Source organism: Poecile atricapillus, chromosome 4 (genome assembly GCF_030490865.1).
Source record: "Poecile atricapillus isolate bPoeAtr1 chromosome 4, bPoeAtr1.hap1, whole genome shotgun sequence".
Taxonomy (NCBI): domain Eukaryota; kingdom Metazoa; phylum Chordata; class Aves; order Passeriformes; family Paridae; genus Poecile; species Poecile atricapillus.
In genome coordinates, this window is record NC_081252.1 from 15,899,750 (window position 1) to 15,920,653 (window position 20,904).

The 20,904-nt window shown below is 37.9% G+C and overlaps 1 protein-coding gene across 1 annotated transcript in view; it reads right to left on the reverse strand.

The window, feature by feature from the left end:
* The window catches only part of INPP4B (inositol polyphosphate-4-phosphatase type II B), a 309,603-nt gene that overhangs the window by 164,303 nt on the left and 124,396 nt on the right, over positions 1–20,904 (reverse strand). The window contains exons 6-7 of the mRNA XM_058837251.1: positions 13,230–13,348; positions 11,227–11,343 (exon numbers count right to left, since the gene is read on the reverse strand). Coding sequence (XP_058693234.1) covers positions 11,227–11,343; positions 13,230–13,348 — 236 coding nt within the window. The remainder of the gene's footprint in view (positions 1–11,226; positions 11,344–13,229; positions 13,349–20,904) is intronic.

Sequence of the window (20,904 nt, forward strand, 5' to 3'; positions counted from 1 at the left end):
ATTTTAATTTACTGTGAAGTATGCAGGTTAACTTACAGCATCTCAATAAACAGTTATGGATGACAGCCACTCACTAAAGAAGCAAAGAATTTATTGCCCATTCAATTTTTAATAATTCTAAGACATCAATAATTATGACCTAATCTAAAGAAATGTCTGAGCTATGCAGTCTCATAAGATTCACTGTGATTATATCACAGGCACAAATATAGTAAATACAAATTTCCTGACAATTTCTCTTAAAGAGGAGATTGACAATCCAGAATATTTTATGTTACTTGAGCTAGGTGTTCAGATCATAAGAGGAATTAATTACTCTGTCAAATAACCTGAATTTACAGGCTTTTCCTGTGTAAAGAACTTACAGTCACTAATAGTTCAATGGATACATCCAATTTGTCTTAACTAAAAGTGAAAAAAAATAATTCAGATAACTCTAGGAGCAGCTTCATCTAAGAGTTTCAGAAACATTAAATAAACAGCATGGTCCATCCAGCGCATACAAAACAGGCTGCACACCTAGCAGGGAAACCAAACTGCAAATCTGGAAAAAAATGAACTGGCAAGAAAAGGGGGAAAACAAACCAAAACCAAGGCAAATACTGTTTTGCTTTTTCAAAATACATAACACCCCTTCACTTCTTGTTACTCTCTCTTCAACTCCATCAATAGATAGCTCATGGATTTTGAGGAACAATATTTTAGAAGTTAAAAATACCAGTGTCCTGTTTCTACAGAGCTTAATGCAACTGGAGTCAACAGGCTTTTTTGTCTTCATACTACATGTACTGCTGATTGTGAGGTTTCACCTGTCTGAAAATAGACATGAAAACTTTAGGCCCTGTGATGGCTCCTACAGGAGCCTTTCCTGAGGGCCAGTGAGCTACTGCCTGAGGAACATTAAGAAAGAAGCAGAGAAAAGGAATATACCCCTGCCCTACTATCAAATACTGTGTACAGATTCTAAGTCCAGACAGATTTATTCACCAGAAGAGGATTGCCAGATGATAATGTCAAGGTTGTCTAAATGGGCAATGAAACTTTGGACATGACTCTCACAGCATGTTGTGTGTACACAGAAAAAAATCTCTCAGGAAGCCTCTGAATGAAATTTGGTATGTGTGCCTATTCTTTAATTTATACTGCCAGGACAATCTTCTGTTGTACCCAAGCCTGAAAGCCATTTTGACCCAGTTAATTATTAAGAAACTTCCTTGTCCCACAGGGGTGATGTTATTTCAGAACAGGGTAACAATAATTGGGAAGTAACTGTCCAGAGCTTCTACATTCAGAGATAATTTCGCTAGCAAGAGCCTTGCAATCACTTGTTTTTGAAAAGCTGCCAAGTTATTCCCCAGGAATAGAGGCAGTGAGAATCCACAACTATAACAAATCAAGGACCTCCGTGTTCGATTTCATTGAGGCAGCTGTGTGTCAAAATCCAAGCCTTCCAAGCATCTCAAAAACATACTAACTGCTGCCTTCTACAGGAAAAAAATTATATTTGTCCCTCATGAGACAGATTTTCTGTTCAGAAGCAAACAACCCTATCTGAAAGGTTCTCAGCAGAGAAATTATTTTCTCACAACACAAACTTGTGGATCTGCATTTTAAGACAAAACATACCTATATGCAACTACTCACAGTGCAGATGCTGTTGCAATGAAAGGAATTAGCTTGTAACTCTCAATGTACTTCTAAAACACCCAGTAGAACTGCTGAAGAGTAAAGTAAGGAAAACAAAACTGAAGAGCTGTGATACAATCCTGCCTCAGCTGTTTCTGCCGTATTTTGCTGGAAATTGTGGAGAAAAACTTCTAAGATAGTTACACCTGCACAATTTTGTGCTAATAGACCCAGACTTCTACTCCACAGAGACCCAGTGATTTTCTTACTTTCACCAAAAATACAGTCACAAATGCCCATGGTCTTACCTTAGAACCAAAAGCCTGAACAGTGTAGACAACAGTATACATGTGAGATACATGAAGTAAGAATACTTCAACTTCCAGCAGAAAGGGCTGTCAAGTCAGACTAACATAACATATATGCACTCAAAACCTTCCTTTTATCTCACAAGAATATATACATTAGACATGGTGCAAATGTCCTATTCCTTTACTATTTCTGACATGTATGACAACACGTCTGCTTATCAACTTGCAGACAAAATACAGTTGTGTTTCTTCTCCAGTGAGAGCCCTCTAAATTTCACTTGAAGCTGACTCAGGTGTTTCACAGTCAAAGCTGATGCAGCAGTGTTTACTAGTTGTCATCTTTGTTTTCTGCTCTGAGTTACCTTCATAATGCTTTGAGCCATTACATTGGTTATGCCTTTAAGGCTGTGCCTTACTGAAATATGCTGAAGCCTGCTTGGGAAAGCTGGGCTAGAAAAAACCCAGTAAAACAGAAAGTCGTACTGTTCCCTCCTCTGAACTGAAGTGGGGAAAAAAACCAAAAAGAAAAGAAAAATGAAATCTTATTAAAGTGGTTTGGATAGCTGTGACTTCCATCTTTTTCATTTAACATTAGTGGAACTACATATATGGCAAAGGATTTAAGGATGATAAGACTGCAAGAATAAACATCAACAGCTGCATGATACTGTAAAAGCCTTCAACTATTCTTGCTTTAAAAATACCATGATTGTAATGACAAGAACTTGGGGGGGGGGAGGGGGGGGTCCTGGGGGGAGGCAGAGGGGAGGGGGGAACAAAATGCATTTATTTCTCATCACTGCAAAATGGTGAAAAAAAAACAAAGACCGAAAAGACTAAATAGAAATATAACTAATGTCACTGTGCCAGTGAGTCCTTGGTTATAATCCCTGATCTCACCAAAAAGTAATAAATTCAAGGCAAGGGAAGTCAGTTTACTCCTCAGGAAAGGACACCTCAGATACCACAAAGTGCTAGAACACTACAAAGCAGCTGATGCTCTGTTCAATGTAGTAACTGCTTTGTAAACTGAAACCTTGGGTCCACAATTGTTGCTGCTAATAATGTTCATTCACATTTATGGTGCTAAGATTCTGAGAGGATGACATGCACTAAATTTTGACCACGCTGAAGACTGCATTTGTCCTTTGTTCTCCTGGCTTTCTGGCCATCACTATGCAAGCTGCAAACAGATCCTTAAAGAAAATGTATGCTAAAAGTCAGTGATTTTTTTGCCCTCCCTTTGTGGTCACGCAATCTGTGGTGAACAGGACAAAACAAAGAACAGATCAAAACAAAATCTTCATTTCTGGATGAAGAAAGCTGAGCATGGAAAATTTCAGCCACATGGGAATTTGTTTCTTTAAAATACTGCATAATGATTATATAAAAAGGTTTTGATTACTGTAAAATTCAGTGGTACATGGGTTTCTAACAGCATTGGAAATTCTAAATGATTACACAAGCCCTTCATGCTTATTCATCAAATATTTAAAATACAGCCTAATACAAAACATTTAATAGTTTACTCTGAGATAAATTTATTGTGCTCTTCTAACAAAAATTTGCTCGAGAAGATAAAGTCTCATATTACATACAATGCATATATTTCTAATGTAATTTTTTTTAATAGAATTATTTGCTCAGCTTTTAAGTACAAAGTTTTAAATGTAAACGTTTACTGGTACAAGCATGGCCATAACTGAAAAATACCCGTTTATGAGGCATGTGGTAGAGGAAAAAAAATCTTTTCTAACAGATTGAATTTGCTGCTTCCAATTGCACTGAACACATACCCCAAAACCTCAAAAGAAAAATCTCTTTTCAACCTCTGAGTGCCTGCTTTCATAACACAAAAGCAAGAGCAGACTTACTATTGTTCCATACACCTTTCTTTTCATATTTTCAATCCTTATTGGATACTTTGCTGTGTTTTACATCAATCTCCACAAAGGGTATAATATATGTCTACAAACCCTTCAGAAGGAATAAGTAAGGGAAGAGAGGTGGTGGGGTAGCCATGTGTATTAGGGAGGATTCTGATTGTCTAGAGCTTAATGATGGTGATTATGGGGTTAAGTGTTTACAGGAAAGGATCAGGGGGAAGGGCAACAAGACAGATAGACCACCCAACCAGGATGAAGAGGTGGACAAAATGCTGGGAGAAGTCACAGTATCAGTAGTCCTCATTCTCATGGTGGGACTTTAATTTCCAGACATCCACAGGAAATTCAACCCAGCAGAGAGGAAAGGGTCCAGGAGATTCCTGAACTGTGGGAAAGAGGTGTTCCTGACACAGCTGGTGAGTGAGCCAGCTAGGGAGGGCACCTCATTGGACCTGTTTTTTGTGAACAGAGGACTGGTGGGTGATGCATTGGTTGGGGGCTGCCTTGGGCACAGAGATCTCAAAATGATGAGTTTTCAAGTCTCAGAAAAGGAAAGGGAGTCAGAAGAACAGCCAGCTTGGACTTTTAGAGGGCAAGGTTTGGCCTGTTTAGGAATGTGGTCACCAGAGTCCCTTGGGTGGCAGTCCTGAGGAGCAAAGGAGTCCAGGAAGGATGGACATTCGTCACAAAATCTTAAAAACACAGGAACAGACCATCCCCCCATGCCAAAAGACCTGCTGGTGGGGAAGAAGACTGGCCTGGATGAGCAAAGAGCTTTGGCTGGAACTCAGGGAGAAAAAGAGATTTTGTGGTCCTTGGGAGAAAGGGAAAGAAATGCAGGAGGACTACAAGGATTCCATTAATTTATTCAAGGAGAAAATTAGAAAAAACAAAGGCCATCTGGAACTTCATTTGGTGTCTGCCATAAAAAACAGTAACAAATGTTTCTATAAAGACATTAGCTACAAAAGGAGGGCTAAGGAGAATCTCATCTATAATGGATGCAGAGGCACAAAAGAGACAAAGGATGAGGAAAAGGCTGAGGTACTTAATGCCTTTTTTGCCCCAGACTTTAATGCAAGACCAGCTGTTGTCTGGGTACCCACACATCTCAGCTGGAAGAACTGATCTTTCACCTGAAAATAAATACAAAATTACCAATGAGAACAAACAAATCTTATCCTTGAAGTGACAAACATTTCCATGTTACTGCATTTAGCTTAAGGAAATCCTTTACTGCTGCAGTACCTGGCCTGCTGGCAGCACCAGCCACCCTTCCTGAGGTGCAGTTCCTCCAATGCCTTGTCCAAGGGATGTCAGCATAAAAGGCACTGTGAGGGAAAGCAGATTAACCGTGGAAAGGACAGAAACATGTTCTACAACTTGAGGTCATGTTTTCACAGCCAGGTTGCTCCACACTGACTACAGAAACAATGTGCTATGCTCTTTCCTCTGTTCACTGCAGCATGCGTATTTCAGAGGAAAACATCCAAGCCTTCCATACAAGGCACGTGCCCCTTGAACACTAAAAGTCATCATTAGAAATGACAGGGCAGTGCAAAAGCCACGTTGGATTTGTTTGACTGTTCTGACGTGCTCTGTGCTGGTTGAGTGAGGGGCAGAGCAATGAAGGATATTCAAGAATGATATATTTGCAAGCTTTTTAGGCCATGCTACCAAGACTGTCTACCAATCATGCCTATGTTACTGAAATTCCGAACTGATTAAAATAAAATCTACAGGAAAATGTTGTAATATACTAATTTGTTCCCTCCTTTCTAAGTAATTTTCAAGGCAACCCTTTAAACTTTTAGAGAACACCACTGGTCGCATTGCTTGGTACTTTTAAAAATCTTTTCCCAAATGCCAGCTCTTAGAACAAACCTTTGTCTGATGTGAGGCAGCAGTAGCATTTGATTGGCAGAGCAGGTAGAAAAGGAAAAGAAAATGGAAGACTAACAAACAGTAGGTTACAATTTTCCTTGAAGATACAGCAATAGGGAGGAGTTTGCCCCAATAAGAAAAGAAAAAAGTAATAAAAGTGTAAGAGAAAAAGTAGTAGATAGTTTCAAAGGGAGAAAGATTTTTGCAAAGCCAAATCCTCCCACTGAATGTTTAAGGGTGAGGCACAAAAAGCAGTAAGGCTACAAATGGACTCTAAGTCTATACCAGTAACTTTACCAGCCTTGACACTTATCCTCAATTCTCTTACAGATAGATATAGGAAACCTTTTTGTAACCTCAGCCACTTCAAAAAAAGGATTTATATCAATATAAACCCAAAGGAAAGTCAGTAGTTTGAATTTCCCTTTTTGTATCCAAGACTTTTAAAAAATACAGAGAAAGACTGACAATAATACTTTAAGAGAATTGAAGGTGTGAATACACAGGTGCCTTGAAGAATCAAAAAACATTCTCCTCCTCCTAATAATGATGTTTAGTAAGAGCATCTAGCCTGATGCAAAAATAAAACTAAATCTATCATTATGTATATATTTATGAAAAAAAAATCAGATTACTTTGAAGAGAAACATCAACATCTAAAGCTTAGGGCAAGTATTTCTGTGGGTAGCAGATCATAGTAGTCTATAGTACTGCTCTGTTAAGGAGAATGAGATAATAAGAGTTTCTCATTTAAGGCAATATTTCTCTGCAAATCCTGCAGAGACAGCAGTGAACAGAACTGAGAAAGGGAAGACTTAAGGGGCTTTTTCTTTAAACAAAGTATAGCACTTTCCTTCAGTTTTTGAAGAGAAATTGCTTTGGTATTTTTAGAATTCACAGGGGTGAGGGACTGAGTGCACTCTGGTGCAGGCAGAGAGCAGAAAGGCGAGGTACAAGATTTCGCATTTATGTCTGCTAATGCATTTCACATGCTGCTCTGCAGCGCTCCTGGTGTTCCACCCCGTGTCTCTTCAGCAGAGATGGCAAAGCACCAAAGACCAAACTGCATGATGGTGGTGGTGTGAAAGGGATCTATGCCCACAAGAGAACACAGAATGCTGTCACTTCAGATTTGGCTTCACAGCTTAGCTCAAAATGCTTCTGTCGTGACGGACAGTCTTCATTTTCCACTCACCCCAGTGGGATTCAGTTTTAACAGGGATACTTGCAAAATCAAGAAACACAAAACATTTGCAAAATTCCATTACTAGTGAACAGATTTAATAGAAGATTCAAACTCCAAGAGTTAAAAGACATGTAATTTAAAGCCTAATTAATCTAAAATGGCCACTTTACAACATACGTTCCCATATCCAAAAGAGAACTTGTAGCCCCACTACTTCTAAAATTATCAAATAGATCTGATTTTATTCTCATTGATTAAGATGAAATTTGAGAACTAAAAAAAGGAAGACCAGATTGTCAAATGTGTAATACTTTAACAGCCTTTTATACATCCAGTTTCATCTTGTTCTTAGGAGATAACATTGGACTGGCTGTGTATAACTTTCAGTATTGCATGTGAATTTCAGTAGTGATATCCATCCAAAGGAGATTGTCTTTGAAGGGGTGATGCAAAGATAAGATATAGAAAGTTCCCAGCAGGTGCAGAAAGTTGCCTCTGCTCCCAGCACTTGTCCATGTGTGGATGAAAAAGAGGCAGCCCAACTCACTGGGTATGAGGTTCATAACTCTTGCTGCAGGACACGCATCATTCCAAACACAGAACAACGACTGCTGCCTCCCAGATTAGGCACTAGACTCCTCACAGCGTAACACAGAATCATCAGCTTTGTATTTTCCGTGGCTCTGTCATATGGCAGTGGTACCTGACTTAGGCTATGCAGTATTTTCCCAGAGAATGAACCTGGCTTCAGCTCTAAAACTTGCTAGAACAAATTGGGCTAACCTGCATGCCCATAAGAAAGGTAAGAGCACCATGCTTGTGCAAAAGTGGGACAGAGATAATTTTGAACAGTTTACAAGCCTATAATTCTGATCTTATTAGACAATGACAAAGAACAGGTACAGCCCCAGCATTACAACCAACCAACTTTCTAAAATCCTAAAGACAATGTAGCTCAAGCTAGCAAAACATAAATTTGCTCATGGCAATATGAGAAGAAAAATCTTTTAGATGTAGAAACAGATACCACTATACATTTTTCATAATATGGCATTACCCACCAATATGTATGCATGGCTTCACTTGATATATATAAATGATATTTCATAAGCATTCCAACTACTTTATTCTAAGTATATCAAAGTAAACTGCCTTTCTTAAAATTTCTATTTACATGAAAACTTACAGTAACTAATCACTGAGAAAGACTAGTCAAAACAAATAAAGCCCCCTATTTCATTAAAAAGCCTCAATTACAGACAATCTGATACAGCCATGATATAGTTATGATCAACATCAGACAGAGATGCATAAAAAGTGAAAAGTGCAGTCAGAACATTCAGTGTGTCAAGCACAGTAAATGCAATCCCAGAGCTGCACAGTATTTCAATATAACTAAACAACACTTCTCACATAATGTAAGTTAAATGACAGGCACGAGTAAAGTAACTATCAGATTTCTGATACAGGAATACTATCATTGAAATTTTCCAGATTTTTTTAAAAGAGCAGGCCAAAATAAATTCTATTTCTCAGTGAGGAGAATCCTCTTTCACTTTAATATTATAACCTGTGTGCACAACCCAAGAGGTGTTTAGTTTTTTATTATAGTAAAAATCCAGTAGGTTTGAAAATGAGAGCTAATTCTCTTGTGTAGACAGAGTCAGGTTTAACAAAACAAAAAAAAACACTTTATCCTGTGAGGTACTCACTGTCCTTTCCCTGCCTTATCTATAGTCTTCTATTTGTGGCAGTAAAATCCTGCTGAGTTTAATTAATGCACATAATTCACTTCTTATAGTTGCAACGAAACAAATAAGAAAAGTTAAAGTATGTATTTGTGACAAGGGATATTAGCTACTTTGAACTTATTAACTGAGGCAAGCTTATTAACTGAGGCAAGCAAGTATTACTAGTACAGCCCTGATGCTGTGGGAATTATTACTGTGGCACAACTTCTGCAAAATATTTCACAGCCAAATCCAAGGTTTATTTCTGCCACAAATGCCCAGTTATTTGAGCTGGTGTCTGCTCTAGAGCACAGCCTAGAAGAGCAGGGCATGCCTAGCAGGCCTGGATTCCCCTCCACCCCCAACTGTCTGTTTCAAGGAATGGCGGGACTACATTTGGCAGCCAAAATATGTGCCAGCACTTTTTAAGGAACAAGAAAGCCAGCTCTGCACTAGACTGGAGAATCAGAACTGTGACACCACAGCACTTGGAGCAGTTTTACTGCCAAAAGGACACATCCAATTTCTTGGGTTGTGAAGCAAGCACGGAGATCTGTGCTGTTGCAGCTATGCTGGTAATGATATCAAATTATAGTTCATTTCAACCTGACTTTTATGAACCTACATAAATATCCAAACTTCAAAAAAAGTCACCCAAACTAATAGTGTGATGACTTCTAATTAATTACAGGTAAGAAAATCAAGTTTTATCATCACTGACATTTTAGGATGTAAAGAGAAGTACAAATATTGCCACAAAGGAAGTTGCAACCAGGGTCGTGTGAGGTCATTCACATATGCTGCAGCCCACTTTTATTTAAATCCTACATATTATTTAATTTTTTCTTACTTACATCCAGCTTTAGAATGGCTGAGTAATAAAAAAATGCTAAATGTGTGTAAACCAGAGACGGGATTAATATTTTCCCCTACAAAAAGATACTACAGTACAGATCTAGAATGTTTCGCATAGGAACAATATAAATGCTATGAAAAAAGAGAGAGGTATTCTCTCATGATTTACAAGCTACATCAGTGGGATTCCCTGTGAGAGACTCTAGTCCTGTACTACACTTGTAAGGAACAGTTACAGAAAGTTCTTACAGGTTTGCAAGAAACTTATCAAATTATATTAATTCTCAAGGGTAAATCTTCTCCTGTATAAGTGGCAGTAGAGAAGCCTGGAGCTAGAAAAGTAGTACTACAGGTAACAGTACTATGAATCCAGTTCAGTTTTACCACTTAAAGATAGGATATTATTTTCCAGCATCTGTCAGAATGAAACTGAAAAGAAAGGACAAAGTCCAACTCCATTTATTCAATGCCTGTTACCCGTCCACAGGTGACAACTCTATTGAATAAACAGCAGATCCACTTTTAAGTGGACCATTACCAAATTTAAAATATATACATTATAAAATGCACATACATGTCCCTTCCCCAGTTATTCTTAAACAGAGAAGAAATCTAGATTCTATGTTTCAAATATTTCACACATTCCCATGAAAGAGCACAGTGAGTGGGCAGAGCCAACCTGCTGGCTCATGAAGGTTGAAAATTTAAACAAATAGATCAATAATTTTTTACCTGAAAAAAATTACAACTTCTCAAAACATAGAACTTCACTTTTGTAAGCAGTTCAAAGACAGTCAAAGCTTGAAATTATGCCTTTAATTTCCTTCTTATAGATAATTAACACATATACAGTCAGGACATAAGCTTGCACTTTCTTTAATCATACTGGATACCAACTACAGATACGTAAAGAGCAATTCAGTTAATTAAATACAGGTGTCAAGGGTCATTCCTGAAGCCCAAGAGCAAACTATCAGCTGGATTCCAGCTGCCACAGAAGAAAAACACACATCTCCCATAGGTCCTATGATGACATCTAGCTCCCATAGGTCCTATGATGACATCTTAGATTACCTGGAACACATAAAATGGCACTTAAGCTCTGTATTTGGCAGTTAAATCACTCAGATTGTCCCACTGACCTCCATATATCAGCTCAAGTGAGTAACTTCCAAGAATAAAAAGATTACTCTGTATTCAAGAATGTACAACAAATGATTCACCTTTAGCTGTGACACTGTAGAACTTGGATTGCTACAAATCAATAACAGAAACAAGTGATAGAAAAGCTGCAGGTACCATCACACAAGAGATTAAAATAAAATGTGAGTAGCTCTTTCCCAAGTTACAGGCTTTCTGGTCATTCTGGTTTGCGCATATAAGTAAAATATTATCAGAAATGTATTTCTGAAAAATTATTCACAGTAGTACAATCTCAGTCTATTCCATGTGTTCTCTGCCCTCAAAAAGCACACCAGAGTAATCTTTCATTTGCCAGGAAACCTGTGGTGACTCATGTAAGCAGTTAAAAAGCCAGTAGCAAAGTGCCCATCTTAACTGCATGATTTTCTTTCTCTATTTTCTAATATATCAATAACTGATAAAGTAGATTTTAGGGATAAGAGAACAACAAAACCAATTTTACATCAACCCATTTCCCCAGTTTGCTAATGAGAGCCAAAAAAAAAACACAGCAAGAAACTTACTCCTCAGTAAGATCTGTGCAAAGAATGAAGCTAAGCACTTACCGTATCTTGGGATTTATCTTTGACATCATAGACTGTTAGTTTTATTTTAGTTTCCTCATAGATGGGATATTCCGGTGGGAAGGTCACACCAGTCAAAAACAGTGGATCTTTTGTACCCTGTGCAATATGAGTAAACACTCAGTAAGGTAACAGCTGTGCAATGATGTCACTATGGTGGTACAGAAACCAAAAAAGTGTCAGCTGTCTACAGCAGAGAGATGGGAACAGCTCAGTATTATTACCAAACCAGTGAGAAGAACAAACAGCCTTAAAACTTTATCAGGAAAACTAAAAACAAACAAGCAAAACACAAACAAAACCACAACAACTTCCTGGAAAGTTTTTTAACTGGAAAGGATATGAAATGCTTCTGAAGCAGAGCCTAGCAACATGTTTTTAAGCAGCTCAGCCACTATCAGGTTCTGGAATACAACCTGTAATAACCAAACTCTTTCTTACTCCCACAACACTTTCTGAAAATGCCACAATTTCATCTTAATTTAAATGAACTAAATATTTAACTTGCACATACATAGAAAAAAGAGCAACCTTCATTAAGGCACAATAATAAGTGTTTAGAAATGCTACAGAAATAGTGAGTGTATAGAAATGCTCTCGGTATTACATTAAGGATATTGATTTGTGGAGGAGGGATTGAAATACTCCTCTTTAGGCAGTATTGCAAATAAAATAACATTCCTGTGCTTTGAAACATTATGATGACACCTAAAAGCTGTACACAGAAGTAACTATATCATAGCTAAAGATATACAATTAAATTAATCATACAAAATATTGTTTATAATTTCTTAATGTCTAATAATACTTAATTTCCAAAGATTACCAGGCATGTATCCTTACATTTTACATCAGATTTAAAAAAAAACAGGATTGTGGATGACAAAGATGATTTATCTTATGGATAACTTTCTGTACCCCTGCCTTCCTCTCCACCAAAGCTTGAATTAAATTCAGGAATTTATTGAGGTCTAGGACATTGCATTAGGAAATGTATCCAATTCTATTAAAAAAAAAAAAAAGTAGTTATCTATTCATCTTTAGCACGGTATCATTCCAGACAGTCTGCAATGAAATGTCCTGATCAGATACAAGATATTTTAATTTAGTAGTTTCAGGATGGTTGAGGGCTGAAACCATAATAATTTAATTAGTAGTTGGTTGAAAGTAATCACACAAAGAGCACATGAAATACTCTCATCGTATTTAACAGTTAAAACAAGCATCTGGTGAAATCATGTGTGTGTTTACAATGAGACTTCCCTGCTCTTAATGAATCTCTCCTGGAAGTTAAGCAAGTTACACCTACACTGCTTACCTTTCATTTTCTCTGAACCATTTTTGCTGTTTGTGACACTGATGCTTACAGGGCAAATTGTGGGCTAGCAAAGCAGTCTCAGACAACTTCTGTTGTAATGTATGATGCAACTTATTTTTTTATATTTTATTATAAAGTCTATAATTATTTTATATAAAGTCACAGACATTACATACACACATTCTTTACCCCAATTATAGATGTAGGGTAATATTTTTCCAATTGCAAAAGCCTCAACTCACTAATGGAAAAAACAGAACAAGAAAAAAAATAGGATAACAGACCACATAATATACCTACTTTTTCTGCAATTTAAAAATACTTTCTAAACTCACTATACTCTTAATTCAGTTTATTTTGCATTGCCTTGTCCCTTCATGAGAGCAAATATTCCTTGTTTCATTCTAAACCTATGTCTGGGGAATTGGAATATTCTCCATGCCTCTACTTGGAACAACAGAGCTTTCATGAAAAGCCAAGTTAATTTCTGTTTATCCTGGTTAAATGCCAAGAACTACAGCACATTTAGGTATGCTTTACTAACTGCCAGAGTGTGCTTGTCTTACCTAGGACTATGCACTAACTTGTTTTATTCCTAATTCACTTTCTAAGGAAGAAATGAGCAATCCATTAATCAACATGTTAATTAAATAAAAGAGACTCTCACCTCCACGATTTCAGTGCTTGAATACCGCGTCAAAATGTGCTCTACTGGATGCACCACTGAGACTTGGATAAACGTATTCAGCTTCCGATCACGGGTAGGTGCCACTAGATCCTTGCATGCTGGAGACAGTGCAAAATAAAAATAAAATACTCAAAAGAAAACTCCAGGAAAATGCTGTCACAGGCACAGGACAAAGCAGACCATGCCCCGGCTCCAGATAAAATCTCCAGAGACAAGTCAGTTTAACAGAGGAAGTCCCTTGGAAGTAACCTACAGAAATAGGAAGTCACATGCCACAGAACTGAGCTGAGATCTCATTTCCACTAAAAATACTTGCAGCTTCTGCAAAGCTCCCTGCCAAAGGTTCATCAGCCCCAGTCCACGAGCATGCGTGCGCAGACGCGCACACTTACACACACTGCAATAGTAGTTAGTTTTACATAAGTACTCATTTAATTTGCCCACAAAATCTCTCAGAGCAGCCTTATAGGATCCTTTCTTGTCTGACAATTTTCCCAGTTACACAACCATTTCAAACACATTCTAAACCAGCTTATTGCTATCAGTGGTCAAGTTGGTTTATATTTTTGTTTAATTCAGTTTATTTGTTACTACTTGTGAACTTAGCAGATACTAGTTATGAGGTATAAATCTACATACCTAAAAGCAGACAGCAACTTAATCAATTCTTCTGTCAGTGACTGGTATACAAATCAGAATTGCACTCTGCCTATATAGCATCATTATTAAAACTCATTTTATCGAATAGAGAAATTCAGTTCTAATTTAATAATTCATTTTTATCCTGGGCTCAGAATTGTGCAGGTGACCAAGATAATTCTTTAGACTAATACACCTCATGCCTTCAAAATGAAAGGGTGAAAGCACTGAAGAAAAAGGAGGAGGAAATAAATAAATGCACCATTAGCTGCTTAACAGAAGGGACACAGATTAATGGGGCATGCATTGGCTCAAAAGCAAAAACTATCCCACTTCTATTCTTCCCTAAGGAATATACAGCAGTGAACACTGCAGTGGGATCTACCTAGTGCTTTCTGCAGGGTAATAAACTACTCTGGGATCTCAGAAACCTGAGGCAAGCAAAGAAAAGCCTATGGTTTCAGGGAGGGTAATTGTCAAGAAAGAGCTGAGGGTATTTTCTATGAGCCACTGCCTACCAGGGGCTTCCTCAAGTGCAGCTGACCTTTAAGTTTTCAAAAAGTGAGTCAGATTATCCTCACAGCAAGCAAACTTGGTCTGATGAGAAGCCAGCGCTAGAAAAGCTCTGATACATACAAAAGGCCAACTCCGCTTGTTTTATACCTTTTTGTTTTTTTCCTTTGGGCTTGGACCTGCTGCTGTGGTAAATAAAAGGAAAACCAACTGAAGCTTTTTTATCACTCTTTAATTACAGTTAAAAGAGACAGGGAGACAATTACATCTAACCTTCAGAGATTGAAGTTTTTGCTTTAGTCCAAATTTCCAATGAAATTTCCTGGTACATTGTCTTAAACTATGTACCAGGACCCTGGTACTAAAACTGACCCTATTATAATTTGGTGGAAAAAGTGGGATAAGCATAAAAGTTTGTACATGACGAAGCGTTTATGAAACAGCTGATGTAACAGCACCAGGCTCAAATTGTGAGTTTCCAGCAAGTCTTTGCTGCTAAGACTCGCCACATTATTAAAATGACTGAATATTAGCACTACTTGACATCACCTTAAAAATTACAGTAAGCAGACTTACTGAAAAGCAGTTGCCAAAGCAGAAAAGGTTGGGCAGACACCTTTTGACACTATTTGACTTTGTCCTCTCTAAAGCTGATAACAGAAGTAGAAGCAGATCACTGAGATTTCCAAATATAGCCAGTTCCCCTCACAAAACCTGATCTCATGCCACCATACAACCCTTAAATATTGCATGCTATAATAATTTTTTTAGAATGTAGCACAGTTTCAGAGGAATTGCAAGAAAGCCCATGTCCACTAACAGAATCTGGAACCGAGAGACAGCCAAATTTTTCACACCCACTATACAATTCAATAGAATACATACAACAAAAGGGAGAAAAACTAAGAGACACAGCTAATCAGGAAAAATAAAATTAGACCCCCCAAAAAACACTACCAGTGACTCTGGCAGGAGCTTTACAGCTGAACTCCTGCAAAAAGTACTAGTGCATGATGAATGGAGGTAAAACCGTCACAAACAATATTTGATCTAGTTGTGGCTTGTCTCAAAGACATTATCTAGATGTGACTAAATCTTTTAGCTGCCAAGAGCACATGCTTTTATCCTATTGAGAAACTTTTAGCAATAGGAAGAAGATTTGCACTAAGTGGTCACCACCTTGGTGCTATCTGAATACAGGAGACAATTTATTTCTGTGACAGTACTGCAATCCAGTCATTAGATCATTTTTCCTGTAAAAAATGCAGGAATGTATTTTGTAGCAGCATGATCTTGAATTCCATTGGATAGAGCTGACAGGAAAATAACTCATCTGCATATCTCCAGTAGGGAGGATCAACATAAAGTATCAGAGCTCTTTGGGAGACACCAGTGCAGAAGGATAAATGAAATTAAATGAAACCTGCATCTACTTTGATGACAGTGTTATTTATCTCTATTGTGAAACTGGACTACTGCTGTTCTCAACTTGCCTTTCAGTCAGAGAGCATATTCAATAAAGCTGCCCTTGGTAAAGAGCACAGAAATTGTCAGTTTGAGCCACAGCGCATCACTTCCCTCCAAAACAGCCCAAATGAAAAGTTTAACAAAACAAAAGGACTACTTTTAAGCTGATGCCAAAGAAAAAATGCTTGTTATATCCTGTTCACAGCCTGGCAAGTTTCACAGCCCCGTGTTGCATTATTGCCCTTTGAATGATTTTATCATTATCAGAGTCTCAAGAAACCATAGGTGTTCAAAGAAACAAAGTGAAACATTACAGAGTTAGGAAACCCAAAGACCAGCTACATGCTATATATTATAACATGGGTGTTAGGTATTAGTAGCAGACCACTCAAACAGAAATTGATGGAAACACAAGCATGAAAGGCATTCTGAGGCTATTTCCTTATCTGCAAATGTAACACCGTAAGAGCAGGTAACAACATCAATGCACTTTCCACCATAACCTACACCCAAGCAGACCACAGGTAATGTTACTTCTCCATACTTCACTATGTGTGAATTAATTCTGGAAAAATTCATCAACAAAACTCAGTGAAATGAAGCACCAGCTTGTACTTACATGCCAAAAGTATATGAATCTACTCATTGTGACTGTTGACTCAGTGTGTAAAAGTCTGACTCATCCATTCCCCTGGTGACCCCACCTCTGCTGAGCCTATCAGTGTACAATGAATGTTTAAGGAAGAACTGCATTAGGAATAATTTATGCTTTAATATCAAAGAAAAAAGTTAAGACAGCAAGAAGAAACAAATCCTCTACGGATATTTCACTGTTCTCTGTGCTGCCCTGACATGGTATTTGTGCTCTGTCCTTCGTGTGTGTGTGCCCACATAAAGAAGACGAAGTCTGGTTACTGTTTCCTCATGGGACCTTAGAGAACTTTTTGAAAACGTTACTTCTATATAGGAAGAGAGTACAGAGAGAAAAACTAAAAAAATCCCAATTAATATATAACAGTAAGAAGAAAGGAAACAAACAAAACCCAAAATAGAAATAGCCTGGAAATTCAACATCTACCTTCCCTGAAACTGTAACAGTTCTGACCAGGCACCCAGCACTCTCTGCTCCAAGCACAAAGCCCACTCTAGTAAAACTAAATTAGTCTGGCAGAGAAACAGGGAGATGCAGCATCTCCCAGAAATGGAAAAGATCCAGTAGCTAGAACAAACAACATGCAAAGTGGGAATGAAAGACATCCCCAGATCAGAGCAGAGTTGTTTGGGAAATAAGCCAAGGAGAAGACCAAAAATTGGGAAATGGCATTGAAACTGAATAATTTATTTTTGCTAGTGAGGAAAAATACAGTGCATTGGTGAATGTCCTCTCATACTCTAGATTCACACAATGCATGTATTAGCCTATATGGCAGTGTGCAAGGTAGCTCTTTCTTTAACCAGTGACAGAAACACCGTTTCCCATGTTTCATTCCTTCCCATATTCCAGAACAAAACAGATTCCAGGGGGCTGACCAGGAACAGGAATTAACAACATATCCCTGTTGTCTCCAGGGCATACTATTTTGTACGCTGTCAAAACAACGGAAAATTAGTAGTGTCTGAAGACAGGGGGCGTGGGAAAAGCCCGTGTCTCATGCACATATATATGTGAAGGTAATGTTCAGATTTTTATTCATTTCATTGACAATGTAGCAGCATTATTATCCCAAAACAGCTTAGTTTATAAATAATAATGTACAGTCTGTCTTGATAAACTAATTAAATAAGGTGTAGCTATTCCTTAGTGTGCAAAGGGACATATGAAAGAAGGGAACACCACACTCAGACCAATGCTACAAGCAGAACACTGAACAGCTTGTTTTCTTCCACTCTGGGGGAGTTGGGGATGGTGGGGAAGTGTAAGAGAAGGAAGTGCACATCACCACTGGTTCTGCCTCTGCTGAAAAGGAATACCTTCAGTCAGACACATGCAAAAGGTTAGGAATAATCCAATTTTGGAACATACAGGAAAACTTTGGCCATACTTCTGAATTAAGAATGCAAATGCAATTGTGGGAGGGCTGAGAACTGAACAGCAATGTGTTCTCTGTTTGGCAAAACATGCCTGAAAGCAAACAAAATGAACATTTAAGGATGGGCATTAGCACAGGATGGTGTTAATGAGCACGCCTGCTAGTGCTCCATAATAAACCTCATTAACTGGTTTATCATAAATACTACTAACTGGTTGTCCCATTCCTGTGCCAGCAGGAATGCTTCAGTATGCTGATGGGGACAGAAAGAACAGAGAAGCTGCTCCCACAAACTGCAATGTGGACTCCCAGAACAATTCACCATGCAACACTAAATGTCAAAGGATGTGGCCACAAAAATTTTAATGTTATAATGTTATAATTAATTCATGTTATCACAAAATGAGGACACAGTTACATAGCCAGGCAACAGGTATGCATTAGGAGGGACACTTTAATTGTAGCAACTAAAATAGATGCTCAGACTCAGGTGAACTCCATAATGAAATAAAACTGTCCAACAGAAGACTACATTTGGAACACATATACAAATGAAATCCACTGACTTTTACCTACAAAGACATTCAGATCACAAAGACACAACAGATCACTGTTCCTGTCTCTGGGGATGAGAAGCTTCTATAAAAATAATATATCTGTTCTCTAGAGCATACAGCTGGTTCCTAAAGTAACCTAGTTATATTTTCAAGGAAATGTACATACATAAAACAATTAGTACCCTTCAGGGATGTCTGCAATAAACAACAGGAACAAAATTTCTATCAACAATCCAAGGAGAAAGATGACAGGGAAGTCTTACTAAATGAAGCATTAAAATATATCACTGCGGTATCTCTACAAGTACAGGTTTTGGGGGAATAAATCCCCATAAACACCAAACACTATTAACAGTATTAACTGTAAATAATATATCAGTATTCTGTCCAGAAAAACATCAAACATTGCCGACTTAATTTGCAGCTAAAAGAACATGATTATTTATGAATCATTGAAATAAGATACACATGAATGCTGCTGGGGGGAAATGCATGAGGGTAGGGATAAGTGATCATGCCCATGAGTTGAGTTGCCAGCTGCACTCATCATCTTATTTGTAGGTGAGGTGATTAACCTGGTTAGAATTATCATGAAAATCAGAAGTGATCTATTTCTGAGTAAGGCCTGTGTGGGTGTGGGGAATGTAGCTGCAAAGGGGCTTTGATCCCAGCTCAGGTTGTGGAGTGTGACTGCCAGTGGTCCTTGGATGGTCAGACAGGGAAGTTTCCTCAGCAATGCAAAGGCTTAATCTGCAACTTTTTATTGCTATTGCCAGCATTTCCTGAGAAGGGATTTAAAATCTTCTGATGTGCTAGAACAGGCCTGCTTCCTCTTACAGCTTTGCTATTTAGTCTGGACAACCCCAGATACTTAGGAGTTTAAGTATGATAAATGCAAGAGGCTCAGGAAATAGGCTGACTGGATCAACACAGCTCACAGGCACCATATCTGCAGTGCAGGAGCGAATGCGTGGTTACATGTGTTAAGCATCCATTCAGTGCTATTTACATTTGTTGTGCATTGATCTGCTGCTAACATCAGATGATCTGTTCCAGCACATCTACAATCCTGCTCCAGCTTTATTCGCAGTTGTGGAGAACTGAATTCTATCATCTTCATGCTTTAGATGTCAGCAACAAGAAGAGAACTTCCAGCTTGGCTTAGGAAAGCTCCTTAAGTAATGAAAAAAACTGCTTCTGATCAAGATTTTTGAACTTCTTTAATTTTTGAAAATGTGTCTGAGAATAGGCATCTCTGCATATCTCTTTCAAATAATTACAAAAATATCATTTTCCCCAAAAAGACTGCATTTTCTTACTGAGCGTACTATGACTAACAGCACAGAAATCTTTCTCTGACATGCTGTAGTAGACTTGTGACAGCAAAGCAAACCTCTTGCTGCTTGCTTTAGATTATCAATTATCCTCTTTCCTTCTGTTCAAAACTATTCTACTCATGGCACCACCTCCTAATGATATTTAGACTGATCTTCAGTTTTCTAGTGAGAAAAGTAAAGAAAAGAGGGGTGGGGGGAAAGGGCTTGAAGCCTTACAAAAGCTTGCTATTACATTACTACACTCCAAGATATATTCATAGCAAAATCAATTTTGATACTGCTATTCCAAGGCTGCAATTCATTTTCGTGTTGTTGTTATTTCAGAATACCACAAAAGGGTTATATCTTCATGGAAAAAGAAATAAATACCATTTCTTTCTTCACCTTTTTCTAATATTGTCATATCAAGTATCTAATGAAGAAGTAATCTTGATGTAATTTCTCTCACAGATTTCTCACTATCCAAAAAATAGAGTGGTTACAAGTTAAAGTACCAGATGAAGAATTAGAAGATCTGCAAATTGTAAGCAGACTTCCATTTTGCTTTGAACTATGACCTTCTTTATACCATAACCTCACAGAAAACAATTAGAACCTATACCAATTTCTTTCAGATCTTATAACTAAAATATATTCTGCTGGTTCCTAACACTTTCCATTTATTTGGAAATAAAATAAATGTAAGTAAATACATCAGCACCACAAGAAGATGAAAATACACAAAAGTGCCAAGTCTCAAAGCTTTCAGTCTACCATACTTGTTTTTATTACAACAGCACCCATCACTTCCTTTGACATGAGCATTTATTCACTGCTATACCAGTTGTCAAGTGCAGCATTACATGGGTTTGATCCTCAGTGTGCAGTATTACTTTACAACACTGTAAAGACAGGATTTTTCTCTAATCTGTAAAGAAAATTCAGCTGTTGCTTAGTCTGACTCCAAATCCATGTCACAATATGCATCTTTACAAGATACTTTCAGGCTTGGCGAGGAAAGAAGCTCCCCTCACAAAACAAAGGAAGGCAGCACAGTCCAGCAACTACAGCAGACAAGAAGGTTCAGGAAGAGCTCTAAGCAGGCCGAAATCTTTTAAAATGCTCTGAGCAG